Source organism: Alligator mississippiensis, chromosome 11, assembly GCF_030867095.1.
Source record: "Alligator mississippiensis isolate rAllMis1 chromosome 11, rAllMis1, whole genome shotgun sequence".
Taxonomy (NCBI): Eukaryota; Metazoa; Chordata; order Crocodylia; family Alligatoridae; genus Alligator; species Alligator mississippiensis.
The window spans coordinates 44860576-44879397 of record NC_081834.1 but is presented as its reverse complement, the minus strand read 5'-3'; the positions used below and the strand labels follow the sequence as shown (position 1 = coordinate 44879397).

The 18822-nt window shown below is 51.6% G+C and overlaps 1 protein-coding gene across 6 annotated transcripts in view; it reads right to left on the bottom strand.

Annotated features, from left to right (window-relative positions):
• Positions 1-15796, bottom strand: part of CELF6 (CUGBP Elav-like family member 6) — a 208737-nt gene extending 192941 nt beyond the window's left edge. For all 6 annotated transcript variants that reach the window (XM_019499316.2, XM_019499323.2, XM_019499321.2 and 3 more), the window contains exon 1: positions 15491-15796. In XM_019499316.2, the coding sequence (XP_019354861.2) occupies positions 15491-15770 (280 nt within the window). In that variant the 5' untranslated portion in view covers positions 15771-15796. The remainder of the gene's footprint in view (positions 1-15490) is intronic.
• Between the last annotated feature and the right edge of the window lie 3026 nt (positions 15797-18822).

Sequence of the window (18822 nt, the reverse complement as noted above, 5' to 3'; positions counted from 1 at the left end):
CAAGATAGACAAACAGCCCAATGGATAGAAAGACAGAGGAAGTATTACGGGGCTGAGCAGATGCACAGAGGCGGGCGGAGAGGCAGCATGCGCTGTGGGTCAGTTGCCTGGACTGGACTGCAGTCTGACATGTCACAGGTCTACGGCCTTCTGCCCCCTGCCCGCCTGCCCCAGTGCCCTGTATCATTGCTGCCATCGGCGCTAAGTGAGCGTCAGATTGGTACCATTTAAACTTCACAGCTTTGCGCTGGGGCCAGCGGGAATCCCAGGTGTGAGAGAAAGAGGCCCCAGCCCCTGCTCCGTAAGATCTGTGAGGTAGAAATGCAGCTGCCATACAGCGATGAGTCCAGCGGGGGCGCGGGGCAGAGGGGTGAATGCCGGGGATGGCCGGGCTGACGTAGGAGCTCGCGGGTAGACGTCTTGGTGAACACGCTGCCAGCACAGGCATGGCTTTGACAGCTCTGGGGGCCGACATCAACATCGCGGAAAAGCCAAAGGGACCAATTCTGCTCCTTCCCTGGTTGTACAGCAGTGCAACGCCACTGCCAGCCAGGGAGCAGGACCTGATTGACACGGGGGTGGCTGTGAGCAGGCCAAGGCCCAGCGTGGTTGCTCGCTAGGGCTGGCTGCTATTGACAGCCCTGAGGCTCACTCTAGAACAGGCTTCAAACCCGCCCAAAGGGCCTAAAGCCAAACTCCCATGAAATGGCCATTTCTCAGCTGTGTCTTTGACGCGCCCGCATGATTTCAGACTGAAATACACCCTCAGGGCGTCCAGGCTGCCTGGCAAGGCTGGGCTGGGCTGAGGGAGCTCAGCGCCATAGCGCCAGGCAGCTCCAACGCAGGCCGTGTTGGCTGCGCCCGCTCAAAGAAGAGCGGGCTCTGCACGCCAGGAACGTAGGGCGCCTGGACACATGCAGCAAGGCGGCTTCAATGCACTGCAATTACAGTGCATCGGAGCACTTACCGTGCTCCAGCACCTCATGTATTAGCATCCCTACACTTAACAATGGCGGCACAGGTGCTTTAACTAAAACTCGTTCGATGAGCTGTAGTTAAAGTGCCCCCGCCACCATTTTTCAGCGCGGGGACACTGATACAAGAGATGCTCCAGGCGCTTTAATTACAGCAGCTCTTGGAGCCACTCTAATTGAAGCCCCTCCTCGCTCCAGAAGCATGTGTATAAATGCCCTTAGGTCTCCACGGACAGAGAAAATGGCCCGCCACAGGGAGAGCGGCGCAAGGGTTAACAGTCACTTAGAGCAAGTGTCCCACAGAAATGTCTGGGGCTGGGGGAACAGAATCAATGCCTTCTCTTCCACATGTAGACAGCGCTTGCGTCTCATTCCCAGAGCCGCGAGAGGTGGTAGCACCAGCACGGGCAAACTTTTGTGAGGTGGTTCTTCTCAGCAGAAGCTTAGACTTCGTACCTGAAATCTGCCCCACAGCTGCCACCCTTGTGTAATCAGCTACACACTCCTGCCCGCTGTGGTCTCCACACAACTGCATCCTCCAATGGACACGAACACCCCCTTGAACACCCATGCACTCCAGGCCATGCACCCCTGCCCCATGCCTGCTGCCCTGCAACACGTCCCCCCCACAACTGCCAAATCCCCCGACTCTCAGTAGCTGCTCAGCCCTCACGTGCACTCCAGACCCTGCTGTGTCACCTCACCACACGAGCCACATGCCCCCTTGCCCAAGAAGTGGTTTGCTCTGGGTTCCCAGCACCTCACACCTGCCACTGACCAGTACAGGCACCTGGAGCTCACGCCAGCTCTCAGCATCTTGTCCCAGCTCCTGCCATACCAGACAGTCAGTGCTAGGAGCAGGTCACTAAGCAGATGCTCCCTGTTCCCTCTGCATGTGTGAAATGAGCTGCAGGTTCCTTGTATATCCCAGAAAGACACCTCCACCTCCCGTCAAGGAGACAGCAAGTGACCCCTGCCTCTCAGAGCCAGATGGGTATGGGGATCTACAGCACTTTGGGGCTTCATGTTGGACAATCACGTCTGGGCTGGAATAACTTCTAGGAGGGGCTTTACCAGGACTCCCTGGGGGTGCATGGTGGGAAATGGACCTTCATTCCTGCCCAACCTAGTGGGCAGGGGACCAGCAAGCAGGAAGTATGCCAGAGCTGAGCTCCTCAGGGACTTTGGTCTCACCAATGTCACAGCAAAAGCCAGCCATAGTGGCTGGACATAGGTCTAAGTATTCCCAGTCTTAGGGAACTTGAATCTGGACCTGTCTGCTGATCAAATCCTAGACCCTCCCAGCACATAGACGTCTTCTCTGCTCTCAAGACAGCTCTCCATCTCACACACATGCCATGGGCCGGGGGAGACAAGAACTTTGGATTCAAGGGTCACCTTGACTGCTCCACCCTGGTCAAGACAAAGCAAGGGGCATTAGCAATCATCCTGCAGGGTTACACATCTGTCATCCTGGCAAGGTACCCGACATCCTGAGGAGAAGGACCAACCCTCTCTTTCCACAAACACCACACGGCTCCTCCATCCCATAGACCAATCTGTCTGTGACAGGCATTAGCAGGAGGCCCCATGCAAATGATGATGCCACTCAGCCGCATCACCATGGGGTTGGAGGCCAGGTTCTGTCCGAGGGGTTGACCTGAGTGAGTTGACCCCCAGGTGAGAATAGTACTAACAGAGTAATTTGGGCATGCAGCCTGTTGGATAGGCCTGGGAGCAAATCAGATGAAAATAAATACTCAGGGATCAAGAACAATGTTCTGGCTCTTCTCCCCAAGTGGGATTTGGTGCTGGGAATTCTCCTGCCCCCAGCTCAGGCTTAGGGTAATGGGAAGCTACCCTATCCCCACAAGCAACCAAGGGGTTTAGACACCCATCACTGGTGATTCCTGTCCTCATGGCACCAGTGAGGGGGAAGGAATCACCCCTGTGCGTTTTTGGCAAGGTCCTTGCTGAGGGAGGCCCCTTCCTCTGCTGTCCTGAGCAAGGGTCACTAGATGGTTCAGGTTAGGAGGTCCCACAGCGGTAAGATCCTGCTGACAACAGGGATGGGGGAGGCACTGGATCCTTCTTGACAGCTTCATTGCTCAGGGCCAGATGTGCATGTGACAGGTCCACTGAGGTCAATGGCAACATGTGCATGTGTTAATGCACCTACCCTGAGCACAACAGATTAATTATCCTGACTGAGAGCAGAGGAACAGCCTGTCCCCTATCCCAGCCTCCTCCTTGTCCATCAGCTTGGCATCAACGCCACCCTGTTCCCTTTCTTGGCATTGCTAGCAAAGCTAGAGGCCTGACTTTAACCCTCTCGGGGAATCCACACCGGGATTTCATGGTCTGTCCAGAGGCACTTGGTGTTTGGCAACAGCTCACTGAGACCAAAGCTTCATGTCCTGCCTGTTCCCAGGACTGGGACTGAGACCGTAAACTAGATGGGACAGATTTGGCCACTGTGCAGGGAAGACACTGGGCCTGTGGGTGGGGGAGGGGAGGAGGGATTAGGTTTAAGGCAGCTGGAGTGCATTAGCCAGGCCCGCTTAATTAGAGTGAGCATGCAGAGCCAAACACACCAGGATTAAACAAAACCCTCCAGATTAACAGATCGGCAGGCTTCAGCCGAGGTGGCGAGATGGGGGTCAGCTCAGGCTGGGAGCTGCCCTAACCCCAGCCCTACTCCTAGGCCACCCTCCCCTCCCTGTTTAGGGTGGCAGAGCCCTCACAAGGAAGGGGCTGCAGTCTGCATGTCATCCAGCAGCAGTACCCACACCTCCTCTCTTTGGGAGCTCCTGCAGGGCCCCCCGGGAGGTACTCTTGGGTACTTACCGCAGCTGTTCAGCTTTCACTATGCTTTCCCCTTCCTGTTACAGAGAGCACTCTGCTGAGGTGGCCTTAGTGGGTGCCCACTGGCACCTGGGCTCATGCACTTGTTCCATGCTCTCAGCTCACTCAGGCAGGTGCCACGCACAAGCTCTCCTTCCCTTTCCCAATCAGCAGGGCTACAACTTACTGTTTTTTAATAAAAACTGAGATGCAGATATCAACAAGTAAATTCTGGACAAGGGACCCAGGTTATCATGGGCCCCAAATGCCTGTATCAGACTGGAAAAGAGCTAGAGGAGAAGCTGAGCTACAGGACAGACTGCAGGGTCCTCAGACACCACAGACCCCATGTACCCCTGGCCCCGGCTTTTAGTCCTAAACAGAGGAACCCCTACCTTACTCATCCCAGCACAGCCTGCCTTAGTCCTGGCAAGGAAGCCCTTCAGCCACTTGGTAGCTCAAAAACGGTAGTGATTAAGCAGTTCATGGAGTAAAAGTGCCTTCAGCTGTGCAGGCAGTAACTAACTGTGGAGCCCAGGACACAGGAAACCCCAGCTCCTGTGGGAAGCACCCTAGCCTAGGAGATCTCATGAGGGCTCAGGAACAGCTGTGGGTCTGTCAGACAACAAATCCTCCTGGAAAAGCAGCTTCTTTGTGAGTCTGTTGCCCACTCTACAGGACCTACAGAGGTGGAGTAATACGACTAGCCGTTGCTAGATCCCCTGCAGGGAGAGAACCTGAGACCTCTAAATCTAACAGCCTGAACCTTCACAGCTTAAGATACCAGACCAGGCCACAGCATCTCAGAGCCCATAAAGGCTACAAGCTGTTATTATAGGCTGCCCACGACAGGCCAGCCCTATATCAGGCTGCAAAGGGGGCCAGGCACCCATTTCCTCCCCCCAAGCATGAGAACAGCATCAGCAGGTGTGTGTAAAGGCAGGGATGTTTTTTGAGGGCAGCACCCTTCTTCCCTGGGAGCTGGGCTGTTCTCCCTGCCTGTGCTAGCCAGGGAGGGACCCATATCATTTGCAGACTGGGGATACCCCCACTCCCAGCCAGGCTGGAGCTAGGTGTTTGCTTCTAGCAAGCCTGCACGTACTCACCCCCTGGGGAGGGCTGTCTGCTTCTCAAGAGGCGTGGTGGCTCCAGATCATGTAATCAGATGACTGTGGGAGGCCCAATTGCATGGCATCCTGGGAACCGTAGTCTTTAGTGGAAATCACAGCCATGGAGCCTTGGGGCTAGGATTTGGGGAAAGGAATTCTGGGAAGTGGCCCAGCCATAAGCATGGATCCCGAGGTGTGGAGTCTGCCCCCTGACTGTCTGTCTCCAGCAGTTTCTTGCTGTTTTCTCTGCTTCTGCAATAATATTATGTTCCTGGAGTCCAATGGTGACTGAAAGCTGCCATGGAGCACCTGTGAAGCATTCCCTTAGCACAGCAATGTGCTTAGCCCTTCAACAGACCCAAGCCCAATGCACACCAGTAACTCTTGTTGAGTGAGCAGCTCCTTGGAAACTGTAAGTTAGAGCAGCCCCAAGGATGGTCCAGGATCCAAGATGCTTCAGCTAGTGCTACAGGTAGGCAAGGGTGGGAGAGGTGGAAACACTTATGTACTCTGTCACACAGGGGACTCTTGCCATAAGTGTAAGGTAATAGTGTTGCAGTCCTCTTCCTGCAAACGTACACTATTTCTACAGCCCCATTCCTGTAGTCTGAACATCCCAAACACATGGGTTTAGCCTGGGGGCAGGCAATTATTTTGGGCAGATGGCCACTTACTGAGTTTTGGCAAGCCATCAAGGGCCGCATGACAGCCAGCCCAGGGGCAGATAAATATTAATTCTCTAAATTTTTTTAGGGGCCCCACAGGCCAGATAGAATGGCCTGGTAGGCCGCATTTTGCCCACCCCTGGTTTAGCCCATGTAGGAGGAAGATCTATTTCCCCTCGATCTTCACACTTGGGGATCTGAGGCTCAGAGAAAGCTTATGAACTTAACCATCTGTACAGGAGACCTGTGGCAGAGCTAGGAATCAAACTCAGAGCTCTAGATCCCACCCCGAGGACTTTCTGTCGTTCCTGAAACCTGGCACAACTCAAAGTAAAATGTCACTCTGTAGAACTTGTCCATCAAGGTCTCCCATTCGGGCAGTGGGCACACCTGTCCTGTTTAGCACCTGAGATGCAATGAAATCATGGGGAACACCAGTCATAAGGTGAGAAATGCTGGCATCTCTGCTTGTGATGTGCTCCTTTACCTTTCCTTTACATTTGAGACCCTTTTGCATTGAGTAGTTGGTCTATAAAGTGATTTCTAGACCTGGTGGAGTTGAAATCAACAGGACCATTTTTTGTACCCATCTGGGCTCCGACTTCTTGCCCAGCTTTCCCTCACCTTCTTGCTAAAAGGTTTTATCCCTGCAGGAAGCTTCAGAGCAACATGAAATGATATCAGACATGGTTACCTAACTCAAAGACACCTTTGAGGGTCTCAGTTTAGGCATATGCCTAAGAGCTGAACCATCCGGACAACCCAGCCTCAGCTCAGGATGCTGAGTACTTAAAAATGTGGCCTTAGCAGACTGGAGCTAGTGGCAGAAATGGGTCTCATACTCACATCTCCTGACTCAGGGGCCTGTTTCCAAATCACTAGCCCATGCTGGCTAGATGCCCAGAGCCTAGCTCCTCTTAGTCATCACTCCAAACCAAAGTGCTGTGTTCCCTTGCATCTCTCTCGCTGTGAAATCCTGCTACTAGGCACACCCTGCTGCCTCTGGTTGCTTTATCTGTCTTACTCTGGATTTCCCCTAGTTCTGCTATAACTGCTCTGGAATAGGGGCAGAAATGCATTTGCCTTAACAATGAGCAAAATGTCAAGGTACTACTGCATCCTAGTTCTGGTCAGGGCAGCCCTCAGTACTGTGGCTGGGTACCAGATGAAGTCAAACCTCTTCACTGCTGGGTTTTCCCAAGAGCTGATTTTCTCTGTGTATTGAAGAGCCTTCTGGGCCAGGCCCCCCAGCAAAGAAACTTCTTACAAACTTGACCAAACTGCACTGGTCCTTGGGGCAAGCTAAAGACAAGGTTCAGCTCAAACACAAATAGCCTCTGACTATAGTGACATTTATATGGCCCTCAGGACCCAAATACCCATTTGACTTCAGCTTTGCAAGTCTCAAGAAAGTGCAAAAGAGTTGGATCCATTTTACTAAGGCAGGGAGAGGCTGAGCTACATGGAAGAAGTAAGGAAGCTGGCATTGGCACTGAACTGAACACAGGGCTCCTGGGTACCATAAGTATAAGCCAGTGTCCCCCTCCCTTTTTGAAAGGCCTGCCAGTTGCTTGGGTAGCAAAGCTTTCTGTGGTGGGGTCCACTGAGCATTTTACTGGGTTGACAAAGACACTCTTCTCTGGCCCAGAGCAGCTTCAGCTGGGTTTGCTACCAGGAAAACATGGGTGTTCCCATGGCTGCTGGCAGTCTACCTCCTCCCTCAGAGGGAACCCACCTGCACTCACTAAAGTACTGCATCCCTTCCTGGAGCAGGGCAGAAGGCTGCTCTCACTAAGCAAAAAACTATTTCGTATGTCAAGGCCCTGATGCCTCAAAAATGAATGGCTGGATTCTGAGCTTCACCAACTACATCTGTACCTTGTGGGCACCCACAGAGTCCTGTGACCTGGGGTGGGTTCTCATCTCTGGTTGCTCAAATCCTGGACAGGACATTGGAGGGACTAAACCTGGAACATTATACAAGACTTGAATTTCGTCCTTACCTTCCTGCCATAAAATACAACCACTGGGAAGCAAGATTTCCATTAGTATGGCAGAACCACGGAAACACCTGCTAGCTGAAGAAGTGGATTCCTCCTGGGAAGACCTGGTTTCCAGAGGCAGTAGTTCCTGCAATGACCCAACATGGGTTGCTGACTTCCCAGCCTATAAATCACATGTCCAAATCCTCCTACTAAACCCCACCACTTAGGCCACACCTCATCCTCTCCTTCTAGATGGCACTGTGTGGGAACTGCCCTCTTGTTGTCTGGGAATGGAGGGACTGCCTCTAGTTTGCTTTCCTACCCCCTTTCACACATCTGTCCCCCACTCCTAGATTCAAAAGGTGCTCCCTCCCTCAGGACCTTCACTATCAATAGCAGAGGGTTCTTTTGAACCTCTCTCACCATTCTATGCCCTTCTCCCCACACTGGTCTTTGCATGGCATTGTGGGATCTATAATCCATATAAACACAGCCATACGGGCAACTGCTCTTGCCCCATCCTGATGCCACAGCCTTAAAAACCCTGCCATGTTTGCATCCCACTGCTCCCTGCAGTTATTACTGATCTTTTGAGGACACACAGCCCTGAACAGGAGCAGAAGAACCTCTATCCCCATCCAGGCCCCGTGAAAAGTGCCTGCTGGAACAGGCAATGGGGGTGGAAATCACACAGTCCACCACACTTGCAGCTGAAGATGCCTGGATGAACCTGCCCAGGGACGTATATCTCCAAGCATCTACAGGCACTATAAAAACAAATCCACTCGCAGTCTTTGCCCACAGTACTCACATGCCACACCATTACCACTGCTGTGGGCGGGGGAATATTCCTTGCAGAAGAGCATGGCATTGTCCAGGCAGGAATAAGCTGAGGTTGTGCTTATCTTCTAAGTTTGTCTGCTTAACTCCTAACACCTAATTTATCTCCTCATACCTCTCAGCACCCTTCAAAGGGTCTGGTGGCAGCCCAGGTTGTCCCAGCACCCTGGGTGAGAATCACTGCAATAGACAGACAGGCAGACAGATGGAAGGTTGTCTTCCTGTCCATACAGGTTCACAGGCCAAGTCTAGTAGACATTCCAGAAGAGTTTAGTTTGGTTACATCCTGGTGAATTTGGCCTCCGTAGTCTGGAAACAAAAGCCTCACTTTCCCAGGCTAATCTCATCCCCTGACTTGGGGTCTGGGGACCTCATCCATTCTTCTACTTGCATTTACAGCTCAGAGTTGGCTGCTGGAATCCCAGAAAGGCTGAGATCAATGCATATTGAGGCAATTGGTCTGAGTCCAGGGACACCAATGGCATTTGCCACCTTCTACCAGGACTGTATTTCAAACTCAGCATTTGTTTTTGTCCATTAATCAGAGCAAGATGCCTGCCATCTCCCCCTTCACCCAAACAGGCTGCCAGTTGCACCCCCTGGCATGTTCTTCTGCCTAGGGAGAAATTGATGAGCACCAAGATTACTCTAGGGAAAAGCAAGGCAGTGTTCCCTCCAGTACTTGATGGAAGGCAGGCTGGGGTGTGTTCAGGTCTTACCTCTATCAAGGGGGGATCTGCTGAGAATCATCTGGATCCTGGGGCATCCACAACTGGCAGTGAGTAGCGGCTTGTCAGCCCACCCCTCATTAGCAAAGCTAATTTAGCAGCCACAGAGAGGCCAAGCCGGCATCCATGCTGCTTGAAGCAGCTTTACCTCCAGCTTAGGAATGCTGCCTACTCTATCACTGTTCCCCACCTCTGTCCTCAGGATCCCAGGGAGTCTCAGCTTCGCAGAGGACCATGGAGTGAGGTGGAAGGAGGACCCCAGTCCTGCTGAGCCAGAGAAGAGGATGAGCCAGATCATATAGACCCCACTGTCCATCTATCACAGCTCCCTGCATCCATCAGTGCACACAGGAGCTGCATCTCCTCAGCTACAGGGTGTCCACCAGCCCCCACCCCATTGGGATGGGATTGCTCTGCACTTCACCCAGGACACAGGAGCATGGTCTATTATAGATGGAAGGCATTTCCTGGGTGGCACCACATATCTCATAGCCCTCCTTTGGCTCACCATGGATTTGGTAACCAGGGAGATTGTCTATGAAGCCTCTTCTTCCCCAGACAGTAAAGTGACCAGAAAGAGTGCCCAGGCCCACTTCTCCCAGCCAGGAGAGGAAGCACACCCACCTCCTCACCACTGCCCAGGCTGATGTTGCTAAGAATGCCACAGACAGCTGTGCTTTATTCTCCAGCCATCCCTCATCTTCCCATGTCCTCACCTCTCCCTTTCTTCCCTTTTTTTCTTTTCCCTCCCTCCTCTCCTTCCAACTGCTGACAGCAAAAGCTGTCAATTGCAAAGCCAGCAGGCCACAAGCAAAAGGCCAGCCCTGGGGGCTCTGCCAGGGAACGGATCTGATGCATGGTGAGCTGGTAGCATCCGAACGTCCTGACCATGACAGCTGGCCAGTGGCCTGAACAAGCTGAGCTGATGGCTCTTGGGCCAGCGCCCAGTGCACCACTGGCCTCCTGAGAGCTGGCACTGACTAGCCTTCTTGTTGAGAGTCATAGGAGAGAGGGCAAGGAAGGAATAGGCCAAGGAGAGAGATTACCCTCCCCACACACACACTCCTCAAACAAAGCCATGGTCTCTCCTGAATGAGGTGAAGTAAACTGGTGCAATGCTGTGAGGAGAGCTTGCCCCACAGATGTCAATGCAGTTCTTGTGCTTCTTATAAATGAGGCCCCAACCCATTTCCCCAGCATGAACTCTATTCACAAATCCAGGGAGAGCTCTGCAGAGGAGCCAGGCTGTGGCAGGACAGGTTCACCCCATATCATGGGAAGACATGAGCGCATCTCTGCATCAAGGCATTGGGGGGGAAAGGTTCCAGCTTGACTTCAGGAGGACATTGTTCTGGGTGAGCCAATCCCACCTGCAGGGGTTGTGATGTACTCCAGGCCACCTCAGCAACAGGGAGGGGGGAGACAGAGCCTGGCCTGGGCTATAGTGTAACACTATCAAAGACCCGGGCCTGATTCAGCTCTGTGAGGGCACACTGGGCATCCCACCACGGTTTGGAAAAGGCCCATGGGGAGGATTGTTGTTCCCAGCTCTCTCAGACCTGGAGTATGAACTGACCCCCTTCTCCTTGCCTCCATCTCCACCCTCCTTTAATCCCTAAGAATTACCACCATACCTAACACATCTCTGGATCCCCTACGGGGAGTGTGAGTCTATGCAGGGGTCTCTGGCACTGTGTCTGCTAACCCAGCTGCGTGCAGTTCTGCACCTCACCATACTCAAAATGCTGCTGCCCAGCACAGCTCTCTCGGTTGCTGCTGTTACTGGAGGGGAAGGGAGGGGGTAGCCAAAATGTGCCAGTGGAGACAGTGCCTGTGAGCCTGCTATGTCAGCAGAGAAAGCTTGCTCTTGTCTCCCTCTCTCTCACACGCACGCACACACACACACACACACACACACACACACACACGGCATCTACGTACACACACACGTCTTACAGACACATAGATGTTTATAGAGCTCACTCAATCTTTCTAGCTAAATTCCAACTCTAGTATTTGCTTTCAACCTTCCTAAATTCACCCCACCCCAAAACACATGCACACTGAGCTGGACACCTCAGTCCTCTTCACCCCTGCCCTAAACCCATTGTGTTTAGCACTGGCAAATGTACACAGTGACCCATCCCAGAGACAGCTGCATTTCCCTGGGTGGGAGGATGCAGGGAGAACATGAAGGGAAACCTTTTCTATGTAAAGAAGTAAACACCTATTCACATCCACAGGCACAATTTGTAAAGCACCACGGGATCTGATCCTTGCACACAAAAAGCACCACGTATCAATATAGAGGACTGCGCATTGTTGTTATTAATTGCTATCAGTACAAAAGGGGAAAGGTTGAGATGTGTTGGTGCAGATTGCCTGTGTTGTGTGCCTGTGTGTGCGCATCTCCCCAACTCTGTATCTTCATGTTTGAAAGGAACAACACTAAAGCTGTTGGTTATTTCCTCCTTTGCCCATCTCCTTTTCATCTCTCTTTAGACATTTTGATTCACTTTCTCCAGTCTCCTTCAGCTCAGTCACTGAATATGGGTCTAGAGGCTAAATTTCAAAATCATATTTGAATTCAGTCACCAAAACCTGAAGCTGTCAGACAGGGCTGAATTTCAGCTGTGACCCAGGGCAAACAAACCTAAATGAGAGAAGGAGTTGGGTGGTGGGGGAGGAGTGGGGGGGGGGGGGGCGGGGACCACAGAGGAAAGATCAAAGAGCAAAGGGGTGGGCACAGGAAAGGGAAGAAGAACAACAACAAATATAAAACAAGGAGCAAATGAAAGGGGAATGCAAAGGGTTTTGCTGCCAATGGGACATTGGTTGTGTTCCAGGATTTTGTTTTAGAGAATGATTGTGTCTGATTGTGATGAGGAAAACTCAGAGATGGACTTAGTGCTTCAGGGGATGGATTAGTACAACTATTTAAGGAAGGACTGACTTGGCTTTGATTTGGCTTGGTTTTTAAAGGTGGGGCAAGAGGGGTGTTAGACAGAACTCTTGACCTTATGCATCAATCCCAGGCCAGATGGTCCCCTTCCAGTCCTAAGTGCTAGGAAAACATTTGAGAGAGAGAGAGAGAGAGAGAGTATCTGCCTTCTGCTGTGCAGTTAATTTATAATCTTATTTTTAGGGCTAATTTACAAGCCTGAATTTAGAGATCTTTTAACCCCATCTCTTTGGGCCAAAGTCTGATGTCCTTCCCAGCCCCTTCCTCAGCAAGCAATCCTATTGATCTAAAAGTGTGAAGTGCTACTTGGAATGAGCAAAGGTCTCCATTTCTGACTCTTTCACTAGCACACGCTGCAGCTGGTGAATCCAAAATACCCAGTCGCGCAAGATTTTCCAACGCTGACTCACGTTGCTCGGCGCTTACTCACGTGAGTAGCTCCCCCGGAGTCGTGGGAGTAAGAGCTCGTTGTCATGAATAAGTGTTGCACAATACAGCCTGCACTGTTTCCGTACAGACGTGGCAAAATCATCCTGACCATTCACCCATTGGGGTACAAAACATATTTGCTCTCGGTGCCGATGAAACAAATGCCCAAAATGTTACCAGCCAATTGCCAATAGAATTACTTGCCCAAAGGCAAGTGGGTAGGAATTTTTGCAAAGCTTCCAGCCTAGTATATATATATATTTATATGTAAATCTATATAATCATGGGTCTTTCTCTTCCAATTATATTATTAGGTCATATTCAAAGCTTCTTAAAGTGATATTAAAACAGCAGCAAAACAGTTTCCCTTCAAAAAAGTAAATATTTAATGAATGAAATTGACATTGATGCATTTTTAATATTGGCACAATTAAATCTGCCAGATGATTAAGTATTAATAACTCTTAATAAGTGCAATCATCACGCCTTCAAATAGAAGGAATTCAGCAGCGGGGCAAAGCAGAGTGTTGCCATCAGCATGCAATCAGATAGACAACAGCTATTGGGGGCTGCTGATTCTTTCTGTTTGTTTAAAACTACCTTGAAACTTCCCTGATGTTTAACGTATTTACTCTCCCATGTAACATGGAGGGAATGTACCCAGGCACCAGCATCGGTTTTCAATATTTTAAGAAAGTTGCTGATGGAAAACTGAGAATCTCAACCTCGATCTCTGCAGCTACCAGCTACATGTTCCTCTTCCCTCTCCGCAATATGCATTTACAGTGTTTACCCTTTCAAATCAACTCAGCATCTTCCTCTGTGGATTTTGCAGAATACTGTATATGTAAGCCTGAAATGTTTGCCAAAGTTCTGAGGTGGCGAGTCGGAACTATTGCCATTCTAAAGCTTAAAAAGAAGGGAGGGATGGCAGATTTGATTAAATGAGTGTGTGAAATTGGTTTGCCTATATTGAGCAGGATATTTAAAGCTTGATTTTGGAGGAGTGGGGGAAGGTCTTCCCAAAAATAGATAGATAGATAGACAGACAGGCAGACAGATTGAACAAGACTTTTTATGAACATGAAAGAAAGAATGAAAGAAAGGAAGTCATATGTACTTTGTTTATAAAAAATATCAACTGCACCTGCATTGTTGGCATTCTGGGTGGGTGGGAAAACTGGTCATAGGAAAGCACACAAAGAAATACTGGATGCTCAGTTACTGAACTGAGGACCAGAGAGTCAAAATGACCAGGCAGCTGCCAGCTGTGTAACAGGCATCTATCCATCATGTTAAATGCCAAGTTTCGTCTTGGCTTCCTAGAAACTCCAGGTCCTGCTGCTTCTGTCTGCAATGTGGGGTCTCATTTTCTGTCTCAGAAACCATTCTATTATTTCCATGTGGGAGGCACATATCTTCCCCTGTCCCTGCTCTGTAGGGATGGGAATGGTCTGGCTTGTTTGTTTGTTTTAAAGAGAGATCTGCAAAGAGTTTGATTTCTCTGGTCATTAATCCCTTAATATGCCGTTCTCTGTCTCAGTCCTCATCCATTTCTACCTGAACTGGAACTCAGCATTATATAACAATCTCATCTTACGAATCCTGCCTAGGATATATTGGAAAGCAAGGAATAATGTTTTCCCAGGCACACCACAGGGTATTAACTCCTCATTCAGTACTAGAGAAGACAATCATGATTACAAGGCCTTTGCTTTGTATTCAGTAGGGGAGCATCACCATACAGCCAAGCCTGGCTAAAGTTACGCAGGCATGGGGCGATTTTGTTATTGTTGTGCTTTTCCCAGAGGCTGGCTTGGCGTGGAGGGGAACGCTCAAAAACCCCGCATTGATGTTGTCCTGAAATGTACTGGCTTTCATCCGTCCACACCCTCAAAGTGAATCATTCTGAAGAGCAGAGAATATTCGATGACACATTTAAAGCTCAGCCGAGATTTGGAAACACAAGTAGCCTGCGTGTGTAGGCAATGCCTTATCAAACAGCGTCTGATGTGGATCTACAAACCCAGCCAGACTTCCTGGCTTCTTTCAAAAATTACACAGCCTGTTGCTATGATTTCCCCCAACCCCCAAGAATCCATCTGGTAGGCATGGGGAGCGTATTCAAATTCAGAGCCTTCCTCCAGGGTCAAGCTAATGCTGGGTTCTCAGAGAGGCTCTTGCTGTTGCTGCTCAGTTGATTTACCCATTTCTTTCTGGCATGCTGCTACTTTCCCAGCAGTTGCAAGAAGAAGTCACCCAACAGGTAAATCCTTTCCAGGACAGTTTCCTTCCCCCCACTGCTCCCCTCTCATTTTCTTCATTCAAGGAAGATAACAGCTGTCAACAGATGACACACACCATCTTTCCCTGCATGGTCTACCCCCCCCACCACCACTACACTATAATCCCAGCCATAAACAACACCTTAGTGCTTAAAGGGCTTGTGTCCATTCAGCCTCAATCTTTCATGGTTTTCGTTCCAGCTAGGAAACCAAAGGCTGTGAAAAAGTTGCAGCCTGTTCCCCCCTCTTACCCCAGCCAGACTAAGCCAAGAAGGGTGGAAGAAGGGGAAGGGAGGGAACTCCTAGGGCTTTTTTTCCCCTCTCCATGACTTCATGGCAGATTTGTCAAGCCACGCCAGCCCTGATGGCACACGCAGCCTGATCAACCCCACAAGAAAAGTGTGAAATAGCTGGCCACGCTGCTCAGCCTCCCACCCAACTTTCCCACTTCCCCCCTCAAATCCCCAGGCAGCTGGGGGGAGGGGAGGGGAGGAAGCGAGCTGCCCAGCTGGAGCCGGCGGGCGCCCCTGGGACCCAGCAGGGCTGGTGTTTATGTCATGGCAGCGTGTTTCTGAATGGGCTCCCGCGCGCTCCCTGCCCAGGCTGCCTCCCCTTTGTGGCTCCTGGCGTGGGCAAGGCGGGCAGGCGGGCGCGCGCCGGGGGCCCTACCTTTGTGCATGCCGGTGAAGCGGTCCTTGAGCACTGTCAGCTCGTAGATCTTGCCGAATTCCTCGAAGAGGGGCTTGAGGTCGCTCTCCTCCAGGTTGCGGGGGATCTGCCCGATGAAGAGCTTGATGGCATCGTGGTCCTTCATGGCGATGGTGCCCTGGCCGTGGCTGAGCCCGTTCATCCTGGCGGAGCTGTTCGGGGTGCTGAACGGAGCGCTGTCCTGCTGCTGCTGCTGCTGCTGCTGCTGCTGCTGCACGACTCCGTTGGCTACAGTAGCCATATTCCCCCCGCCGGCTCCGAGGCGCTCCCTCGCCTCCCTCCGCCGCCGCCTCGGCCGCGCTGCCGCCGGCTCTGCCCGGGGCAGGGGCAGGGGCAGGGGGCGCGGATGTGCCGGACCCCCCCGCGGACCCCCCCGCCTGCGCCGCTTTCTTCGGCTCTCCCTCCAGCTGCTGCCACTCTGCCTGGTGACGTCAGCCTGCTGGCCCTTGCCTAGACGCAAGTCATTAGCATAATGAGCCGCTCCAGCCAATCAGAAGGGGCAGCTGGCAGCGGGACAGGGCAGGGGCTGGCAGACCCCCCCCAGCGCCCCCCGCCCCCGCCGGGCGCCGCGTGCTGCCCCGCGCCCCCGGGCCTGCCCGCACTTGCAGCCATGGGGGCCCAGAGCAAGGGCCGGGGGAGGGCTGGCTGGCAACCGGGGCATGGAGCGGCTCCAAGTACAAAGGTTAGTGGCAGGGAGGGGTGTGCGTGCGTGTGAGTGCGTGCGCGTGTGTGTGTGTGTGTGCACGCAGGGGGGTGGATCCGGGAGCTGTTACTATTGCAACAAATGAGGGCTCGGATGGGCTGGGGCTGGCAAGTGCTGGGAGGCTGAATGGGCAGGCAGGGCGATTTGGACCGGAGGCCCCATCCGGAGCCACCACCCCAGAGCTGGGCAAAGGGAGCGAGCGGGGAGGCCGTGAGCAAGGGGCCACGGGCGGGCACTCCCCCCATGTGCAGACGCCCCTGCACACACCCCAAGAGTTGATTCTCGAAACCTGCCGGATTTGCCAGCCCTTTCCCCCACCCCACCCCTCCTTTCTATCCTCCAGATTTTTTCCCCCCCCCAGTGAGCCGGCACATCAGATGGGAGATTTTGTGCAATCGGATGAAGGATCTCACAAGATGTTCCTGTGCTGACAACTTTAGGAGCTGCCAGATAGAAACAGCTGCATTTTTCAAAAGGAGGATGTGGTGGCATATTGACAAAGTGACAAAGAAAGGACTAAAAAAATCCCGGGTCTCTCATTGAACAGGATTAGGTGAGGTATTTATCTATGCGATCGATGGATAGACAGCTATCAGCACATGACTCTCTCCATCTGCCTATCTATCCATCCAGCCAGCAGGTAGGTAGGCAGGCAGGTTGATGCACAGTGAGACAGAGGTGCTGAGTGTGTGCGCGCTTTTCAAATAAATACATTTGGCTGGGAGCAGGAAAGGATCTGTTATGGTAAATGCTGTGTGAAACAGGCCAGCAGAGAAGCCTAGCAAGCCAGCTATTCTGGGAGGCCGTTAGGATTTTAGCATCCTTCCTAGTAATCTTCTGGAGAAGCTGAAAGGCCATTTGTAAAGGAAAGCACTGCCGGGAAGCTCCCTCTGAATACCATGCACCCAGGAGGGAGCTGCAGGGACAGTTGCATTCCCCAGCCATGCCCTGGAGCACTGCCCTCAGGGCCGCGTGCTGGAGCACACATCCCTCTGCACATGGGCATGAAGGGAGCAATACTTCCCAACCCTGGATTTCTGGCTGTGTTTTACTATGAGCAAAGGATGCAGTGGGGGAGACTGGGTTCAGTAGGACTTGGGTTTGTTTAACACATACATGCATGTGCACAGACTTGGCGTGGAGGCATAAAAAGAGAGAAGCCATTTTCATAATTCCTTTGAGGTCTCTGCCTCACACTCAATTCAGTAAGGGGATGAGAAGGGTCAACCATTTTTCCCAACACAGACCAGCCCTATCCAATCCTTCCTACTATCAGGAGCACTGGCTACAGGGGATCTTTTCAGGCTGCTGGTGGGAAGAGGCATCGTTTGGAAAGTAGAAAAAGGACTCAGATTTATTTTCTCTCCTCCCCCACCCCACACATATGCTGCAACATAACAGTTGATAAAACTGTATCTGGCCTGGCCTTTAATGAAATGGCTGCTTCGAAGGAACCCTAGGGCTCTTGGTCCTTGATAGCTATTCAACCAGGGAATTCTTAACCCCTGTATGCAGCTGCCCAAGGCCCCGGTGGGTCTGAGAGGCACTGTCACCCCCTACTGACCACTTCAAGCCATCAGAATGTAACTTGGCTGTGGGGAGGAGTGAGCAGGGCAGAGGGGTGGAGAGCAATGTGATGGCTGAGCAAGCTGTGGGGCACCTGAAGGATGAGCTTTGTGCACTGTGAGGAGGTTCAAGTGGCCTGTGCATAATAGTAATGATTGTTTCCTCTACAGTGAATACTCGGAACAAGAGTGAAGTGAGACAAGGGTCCACCAAGGAAGAACAGCCATCCTTGGGTCTCTTTTGGGAAAACATAGGAGCTGCTGGGCTGGATCAGACCAATGGTCCATCCTGATTTAGACAACAGGTGGCACCAGTGGCTCCAGAGGAAGGGCCAAGAATTTTTGCAGTAGACATTGTTGGAGTGACCTGTCCCCAGGGGAAGGAACTTTCTAATCCCCACTGGTTGGACATTGGCTTAAAATGTTTAAGGTAATGGGTACAAGAAGTTGGCCGAACAGTGGGATGGGGTGAGGAATTCTAAGTCACTGGTTTTAGTCTAGCTCAAATTATTCTTACTGTTGGAGGACTGAGCCTTTGTGAATGGCCACAGTCCATCCCTTCCACCACAATCATGATCCCGGTAGGTCTCAAATGGCCACCTTTGTCAGTGGTCTTAATGGAGAGGCCAATGGTTGAGCAGGCTATGGAGTATGAACTCCTTTCTGGGTTCCTCTGGCTGGCCCCTTGAGGCCAAGGCAGAGACTCTTATGCTTAGAAGGGTGAGGGGAGCCTAAATGGATACACAAAGGCCTCTGCTCTGTAGGAAACATCATCCCAGCATGTTCCTCAAGCAGTAAAACCCTGGGATGAAATCCTGTCCCCCATACTGCATGTTTGCTGTTTTTTTCAACATAGGCAGGATTTCACCCATTGGGTACAGTGAATAATAATATCATGCATCCAAGGCAACCTAAGCCCTATTTTCAGAGAAGTAAAGGATATCTATATTTATAAGGATCCAAGCACCTGTATACACACACATATGGATCACATCACTTGCTACTAAAATGCAGTTCTGAAACAG